At 33.4% G+C, this 8889-nt stretch overlaps 1 protein-coding gene across 1 annotated transcript; it reads right to left on the reverse strand.

Annotated features, from left to right (window-relative positions):
- Positions 1-314: 314 nt before the first annotated feature.
- Positions 315-3221, reverse strand: LOC149564989 (uncharacterized). The gene has a single exon (XM_089816994.1). The coding sequence runs from the start codon at positions 3216-3218 to the stop codon at positions 315-317; it is 2904 nt and encodes a 967-aa protein (XP_089673120.1). The 5' UTR covers positions 3219-3221.
- Positions 3222-8889: the final 5668 nt, after the last annotated feature.

The following is an 8889-nucleotide window of genomic DNA, read 5'->3' on the forward strand; positions in this document are numbered from 1 at the left end:
TCTCCTTTTCTTTGATGTTTTAAATAATCTCTTAGGTTTATTAAATTTAGAAATAATTAAAATTTTAATTGAAAAATATAAATATTTGATATTACTAATAATAAATTATATTTAATTCTAAAATAAATAATTATTTATCTATTTAATTTTATGTCATGTATAGATGTCTTGAATAATATACACCCTTTAAACTAATACTTTCAACCAATGAGTACAAAATAGAAATAAGAAGAAATCAATATACATCCACACTTGAGAAGTGAAAGGGAGAGAATCATTTGAAGATGGAAGGGAAGGAGATTAAAATAGCTTTATTAAAATTTTATTTTTGGAACATTTTGATCAAGAATGAAAATAATTTCATCCATGATCTTGAAGCATTCAAAGCAACATTTTTTACTTAAACATAATATTCCAATGACAATTCCAAACCCAAATCCAAAACTCAATCCAACTCCCACTTCCCACCAAGCATCATCCCATTGCTCATCATTTACATCTTGAGTGTGAGTAAAATTTGGTGAGGGAGAAGAGGAACAATTTGTGTTGATTTGAAGTCCACAAAGATATGCATTGTTTGAAAATGATCTGCCATTGAATGTAAGAAACTGACCCCCTATTGGTATTCTACTAGATAAATTATTATAAGATACATTGAAATAACTCAAATATGTAAGAACTTGTAGCTCTCCAGGAATATCTCCAATAATATTGTTCTTTGAAATATCAAGTGATTCCAATTTCACAAGATTTCCAAAAGAAGTGGGAATCATTCCATTGAGATGATTTCTTGATAAATTGAGAAACTTTAGGCCAATGAGGTACCCTATGCCTTCTGGAATATTACTTGAGAAGTTGTTGCCAGAGAGATCAAGACATCGAACCATTGCCAAAGATTTTTCATACTCTAGAGATTGGCCTTTGTTAACTATTTCCATCTTGTCTACATAAGACATTGAGCTAGAATTTGAATATTGAAGGACATCTGAGCTTTCTGTTTGATTTTTCATTGCTTCCAAGTTACTCAAGCTACTTGGAATAGCTCCAGACAAATTGTTATTTGACAAAACCAAGACTTGAAGATGTTGTAGTTTTGTCAACTGTAATGGTATTTTGCCCGTGAATCTATTTGACCTGAGTACTAAAATATGGAGATTAGTCAACTTATCTAACCAATTTGGGATTTCTCCATCCATGTTATTATATCCCAAATCTAAAATCTCTAAAGATGTACACTTTTGAAATGAAGATGGAATTGGCCCTTGTAGTTTATTATCCCCTAATTTTAATGTTTGAAGGCAAACCATGCTCTTGATTTCACCTTTGAACTGATTTTTTTCTAGATTCAACACCTTTAATGTTGTTGAGCAATTACCAAAGCTTGCAAACAAATTACCTGTAAACTTGTTCTTTGACAAATCCAAAACCTCTAAAGAAGGACTTTCACAAATAGAATGTGGAAAGACACCACTGATTCTATTATTTGCAAGTGACAAATAAATGAGTCGGCTAGAGCTATGTTTCTTTTGGCTTGTTTGACTAATCCTCTCAAACTGATTTTCTGACATGTCAAGAAACTGCACATTAGGATGCGGCATAAGAATATTCCCTTGCAACTTATTTCTATGTAAGTCCACATAATGAAAATCAAATGCACTGAACTTTGAGGGCAATGCTCCTTCAAATTGATTGTATGAGAGATTGAGTCTCTTCAAGAGTGTGAGGTCCGACAACCATTCTGGAATATTTCCCCTCAAAGAATTATTAGATAAGTCTATTTGGCTTATGCTGTATTGAGTGGATATGAAAGATGGAAAATCACCATGCAAATTACATGAACTGAGATCCAAATATTGGAGCTGAAATTTAGGGATCCAATCCGAATGGATATCTATTGTCAAGAAATTATTGGAAAGAGCCAATAATTGCATTTTTGTCAAACCATCTAACTGAGAAAGTAAAACAGTGCCACTCAAATAATTATCGCTGAGAGAAAGACGCTCTAGGGAAGGTAGATTACTGATAGTAGACGGTAGACTTCCGTTTAATTGGTTTGACGCGAGGGAAAGTGTCAGCAACTTTGATAGTCCACATAAAGAGCTCCACGGAATATTGCCTCTAAGCAAGTTAGAAGAAAGATCCAAGTAGGTCAATGACGACATATTCCCAACAGCAGAAGGGATAATGCCTTCAATTTTGTTGCCCCGGAAACTGAATAGTGTCAATGATGACATATTCCCAATAGAGTTGGGAATCACTCCTCCCACATTTGAATGGTGAATACGAAGTCTGCTGAGTTGGGAAGCATGCTGCACAATGGAGGAGAGGTTTACTTTGAGATTGGGGTTGTAGGACAAGAAAAGGTTTCTCAGGTGGGGAAGAGCTAACACGGTGGAAGGGATGGAACCACGGAGACTGTAGTTGTAGAGCTCGAGGGTAACCAAAGATGTAAGGTTTGAAATCCAGATGGGAAATGGTTGGTGGGCGACGTCACTATCAATAAGGCGGAGATCGGAGAGGGAGGTGAGGTTGACAAGAGGAGAGAGAGTAGTACCTGAAACCCCTGACAGCCACAGTGATGTAAGGTTGGTGAGGGACGCAACATTCTCGACCAGTGCACCATCACCTCCAGTTGATGTAACATTCACATGGTACATGTGGAGCACCTCCAAGCCTCGCATATTTCGAATCCAGGAGCCCGATTGCCTCATCTCCAGATCAGGATTGAAGGAGATCTCCAGATATTCCAAGGTAGACATGTTCCCAATCTCACTTGGAATATGGCCAGTAAGCCCACAATGTTCCAAGCTCAAATGCGTCAATCTGGCGAGGTTGATGGGGAGATGTGAAGGGAAGGGGAGAGGGGACAAGTCAACTTTACGGAGGTCGAGGTACTCCAAATGGTGCAGCTGTAATAAAGCAGGGAATATCTGGCTGGTCGAATTCTTCACCGCTGCTGAGAAGGGATAACGATCATAATCAAAACTGGTCCTAAGATCGAGACGAGCCACGTGGCCGGAGACCCTGTGGCAGGTGATTCCCAGCCAGGAGCAGCAGTAGAGCCCCTTCCATGACCTCAGCTGGTCAAGTGGATCAGCCAGCTCTTGCTTGAATTTGAGGAGGGCACTTCTTTCTTCGGGAGGGCATCCTCCCCAGATTGACGTGGAGGAGCAACAGCAGGTGCCCACCAAGAGTGGCACCAGCAGCAGCAGAAACATGTCTCGAGAGGCCATCTTTTACTTGAGACCCTCTCAATCTCGATAGTATTAATAATAAACCCAAAACGCTAGGAACTGAGGCTTCCTCTTCTGTCTATCAAACTGGCTGCAAATCGATGAGTATTTATAACACAAAAAAACCCACACACGCTGTGCCTTGAGTACCACAGTTGTTTTCTCATGGTTCCAAACAAAGTTTTGCTGAGTAGAAAATATCAAAACTCGAAATTTTCGGAGTCTTTTTGTCAATGTGCAGAAATGTGATTTAGCAATAATTTTCTAAAACTGGAAAATTCGCAGAAGATATTAACAGTCAAGATCGCATTCCACTTTTCAATGTATCTATCAATTTCATAGTGACTGAGTGTCATTTAAGATATTTTCTCAATTCTTTGTTATTTAAAATATACACTTATTGCTCACTGAATATAAGAATTCTCACTCAAACCCTTTTAGCACGGTGCCGAGAAAATTTCCACATTTGAATAAACATTGAACTACAAAGGGACATGATTCGGTGGACATTATTATTATTTTCTACAACTCGCTGTGTCCCAACTGCCTATAGTTTATGACTGGTAGTGCATTTGTATTTATCAATACCTAAAAATTAATGGAATCATTTTGTAATGGCTGCTAATGTCACGTTTGACATGATTGTTGAGAATGAATTCGTCGTCCATTTTCTGAGTGCGGTTTGCTTTTAAGATTTTTAAGAGAGCCCATTTCACACTATCATTCTTTAGTCAGAAATGTGCTAGCTGTGGCATACAAGAAGAGAGAAAAAGAAAATATATTTGCACAGAATTTGGGTATTTTATTTGGATTTAGTCGTCCATTTTCTGAGTGCGGTTTGGTTATTTTATTTCGATTTAGTCGTCCATTTTCTGAGTGCGGTTTGCTTTTAAGATTTTTAAGAGAGCCCATTTCACACTATCATGCTGTGGCATATAAGAAGAGAGGAAAATATATTTGCATAGAATTTGGGTATTTTATTTGGATTTAGTCGTCCATTTTCTGAGTGCGGTTTGGGTATTTTATTTCGATTTAGTCCTCCATTTTCTGAGTGCGGTTTGGGTATTTTATTTCGATTTAGTCATCCATTTTCTGAGTGCGGTTTGCTTTTAAGATTTTTAAGAGAGCTCATTTCACACTATCATTCTTTAGTCAGAAATGTGTTAGCTGTGGCATATAAGAAGAGAGAACAAGAAAATATATTTGCACAGAATTTGAGTATTTTATTTCGATTTAGTCAAATCAAGATTTTACAAATTTTCATTCTTAATTTTAAAAATCTACTGTGTCATTTGTTTTATTGAGAAGATGAGTCCAATGATACAATGTTTTCAATTTATTTATATTTATAATACTTTATGATATGTTTTTGAAGTATTATAATATTTTTAATTTTATTACATTTATTTTAAATTATATTAATTATATTTATGTGTGCATTATCATATGTTAACTAGTATATACATAAATTTTTCCATCTATTATATACAATATAATAAAAATGGTCAAAAAAAGTAACATGCAATAATAATAATAACTAGTGGTTGTTAGTTGTATAGTAACTTGTTTAATAACAATAATTTTTCCTTAGACGAATAAGTTTTTAGTTTTGTTCTTATTTAATTTTCTCTGCAAATGTAATTAACTAGTTCACAAAAACTTAATTATTGTTGTTATACATATGTTGTCATTTTCTAATGGTGAGACATGGGTGTCATGCAAGCCTACATTATTTTATTTTAATATGTAATTTAATATATCAAATATTTTTAAGAGATGCTCAATACTATACTAATTTAAATAACATTAAACTTGTGTATATTGAAACTAAATTATGTCTTGAGAATGGTGTTGCCAAGTTTTAGTCCTACCCTTGTAGGATCTAAAAGTCATTGGGATTTATTTGAGTTCATGCCCAGAGTGTGATGTCTAAGTATCTTGTAGGTTACTTCTCATCTTTCCTAAGTGCGTCACTTTCTTTATTATCTGGGTATCCTTACATTGTCTTTGCCCATCACTCGTTGCGGGTTTTCTATTTCTTCAGTGCTCAAGGGGTCTAGGTGATCTAGGTGTGGTTGAAAGTTGTTTGGGCATCTTCTTGATGAGGAGCATGTTTTTTACATTTCATTATCTGGTATTTCACCCTAGCATTAACATTCCATGGATTCCATGCTTTCAAGTTGATTTTCCCATTGAGAAACCTTGATCAAGTGTGTATTTGAGGAGCGAACACATCGCAGTGGTTGAAAAGCTTTTCTCTAGTGCAAAAAGCCATTAAGAAACTCTTTGAATACATGAAGACATTGCATATAGAGTCATATGTATTCAGAAATGGTAAGTCGGTGGATGTCAGGAACATGAAAGGAAAGTTCCTTACATTTTTTGATGAGGTCGTTGACCCAACAAATTTCTAGATGTCTAAAATCCAAGAGATTTCATCTACTGACTCAATCATAAGGAGGGTATCAGAGAAATTCTAGTCCAAGGTTACTAGAATTGATGAGTAGATAGAAATATACAACTATTAGGTGATTTGAGAAGACAATATAATTATCCCAAGTATCAAGGACTTGGAGAAAGTAATTGATGCTATGAAAGCCTATAGAGCTAAAGTAGTCACTCCTAAAAAGGCATGATGTTCTGTCATTCTTCTGGACATCTATCTTTCTCCTGTTATCCTTCTTTTTGTAGCCATTTATAGAAATTTGGCATTCTCTGTAACATATAATGATTCAAGCTTGTCCTATCTTTAGTTTATTTTGGTCAAAGATACTACATGGTACAACTATCTATTGTAACCAACCATTTTGAGAAGGCCTATGTATGTAACTTTTTGAGAAGTTAATAATATCAACAAAATTACTTTTGGGCAAACACCTATAACTAGGACTACTGTGTGTGACTCTGCATCCAATTTTAATTTTTTTGTTCATTTAGATATAGTGTAGTATTCAGAACAAACTGGTTTTTGTTGATAATTGAATAAATGCTACTGAACTTGGTTTTAATCTCCCATTCAATATATTGTATGATTTATTTTCTTTAGCATAAGTTTTCTTTGTTCTTTCTACTATACAGCTTAGTTCATATGTGTAGTGTAGTTGTTGTATAAGGAGGCCAGAAATCGGTCAATGGAGTTGCTGAGAGATAGAAAATCTAAGTATTGTCAAAAAATCAGTTAACTTTGTAATCTGACAATTACACATTCTGCCTTCTTTTCTTTTCTCCTTTTGTCATAGTTGGTTATGCATGTTTCCATTTCTTGCATTAAAGTTATAATTGATTGCATTTAGTGAGTTAGTTTCCATTTACTCTTGCTTAGGTTGTTTAAAGCATTGAGAAGTCTGGTATTTGTCTCTTCGACTCTCTGGTTAAGAGCATAGCCCCCAAAACCCGCCCAAAAAAATTCATTGCAAATATTGCAATCATAAGGGAGTTGTACCTTTCAATTCAAGGGTCTTTGATAGATTACTACACTAACCCATTCTTGTTGATAACTCCTTTGTTTTCCACAAGACATTGGGCAATCTAAGATTAAAGGTATAAACCAAAGTATTAAGGAAGACAAACTATTAACCAACAAATGGAAAACGTAATTACAAGTGAATGTATGAATACAAGTATCATTATTTGTAAACTTACCATTATATAGGTAATTTAAAATACTAATATTTTAAATATTATTTCTAAACCATGATTATAATGGTGTTTTCTAAAGCTAATAAGTGTAGTTTTAAGAAGTGCATTGTGTACAGATTTGATGCATCCAAAATTGAGGATGAGTTTAGGAGTTTTCTTTTCTTAATCCTAATGTTGTAATCTTGTATTCTAAAGAAAATTTGAATACATTTTATGCCTAAAAATTTGGTTGGTCAACTTTGAACTAAATCTAAATCATTTTCAAAGTTTGTATAAAATCATTAATGCACATTCTATAGAATAAAAAATTAGCACAAATAACTATAAATTGTGCAATTATTTATCTATTATGATATACACTTGTTAAAGAGTACTAAATTTGGATATAGTAAAATAATTTAGATAGAGTTTTAATATAATATCAAAGTGTTGTAAATAAAAAAAGAATATGGAAATAACATATTTAAGAAATATGGTTAGTGGTGGAGATTCAATGGGATTATATTAAGTTGATATCTTAGTCCTCCATTCAAATAGGTACCAAACTATAGTAAAGCTTAGGATATACTTAGATGAGTATCAATGTTATGTTTCCATCTCAAATCTAGTTATATAGGCCATGTTGTCTTATTATGTATGCATTCCAAATACATTTTATTTACATATTTTACACACTTTGCCCATTTTCCATCCTCAATTAGATAGCTGCTAGGTGTAGTTATTAGTCTTTATCTTTGTTTCACTGTCATGTTTTAAATATAAGGATTAATTTATCTTCATTTCATAGTAGAAAAACTCATTTTCCATGTGTATATAGTGTTAGTTCACATTCTTTTTATTAAAAGAATCTCCCTCTTAGTAGATTTCATTTATATTTTCATCAAGCACATGTAGAAGTCTTAGTCGATTATCATGAAATTATGAACAACTTTATTCTCCTAAATCCCTTGCACTTTTCTAGTTGGACATAAAGCATTTGCAAACAACAAGATAAAACTAGTCAAAGGGAGTTGAACCTTGGACTTGTGATAAGAAGCCAATATTGTAGTCATGATAAATAAATGGTTCAAGCATATGATTAGGTTTGGGATCATTCATGCTAGATAAGGCAAGGATGCACTTAAAAATAAATTTGATTTTTATGGAATCCATTTTATTTTTAGTAATATAAATAAATTAATCGATTATTTCAATCTTTTCTAAGTGCTAGAACAAGTTTCAAACTTCTAATTATAATGTAATAGTTGTCATATTAAACCTAGGAGATACTTGATTGGAGAAATCACTCATAATTCAAAGTTTAAACAATTTATGATCATTGATAGATCAAACAAACTACTTAGGGTTAATTTGAAGTGGATACTAGAAAGAGTAAGTGTTGTAAAGTGAGATGGGGGTTTTACGATTAAGTGTCAGGGTTTTAAGAATGCCCTAACAAAGCCTGCTCAACATTGATCAAGTCTTAGAAATTTTTTACTAAGAAACATGGACATGTAGAAGGCTTTGTAGATTTGTATCAAAGTCATTCAAGGTGACCTAGTCTAGGTAGGAAAATCCTCTATTGGTGGCTTGTCCTTTTTTATTATAAAATTTTATCATAAATACAGACTCTAAAAATTATTATTCTAAGCATGTTCATTGTTTTTTTTTTTTTGGGAAAAGTGGATGAACCACTGAATATATATTAACAAAAAACTACTTTAAGTGCTCATTTGGGAAAGAAGTAGAAAGAAAACCCAACATCGTTGCAATATGTACAAGTATCAAACATTGATATTTACAAAATATTATATTGATGAGTGAAATCTAAATTACAAAGTGAGGATATTCCCACTAAAATTCAAAATTTGTCTAATGTTTACATTTTCAAAAACATTTCTACCAGTAGGCATGAAAGTCCCAAACCCAACTAAAAATACAAAACATTTATAGTCATGCTTGTTGACAAAAAAAATAATCACAAAAAGGAAAAAAAACCTTAATACTATCATTCCTCCATATCCTCACATAAGATGCC

Source organism: Cupressus sempervirens, chromosome 3, assembly GCF_028749045.1.
Source record: "Cupressus sempervirens isolate cs-2001-9-10 chromosome 3, ASM2874904v1, whole genome shotgun sequence".
Classification (NCBI taxonomy): Eukaryota; Viridiplantae; Streptophyta; class Pinopsida; order Cupressales; family Cupressaceae; genus Cupressus; species Cupressus sempervirens.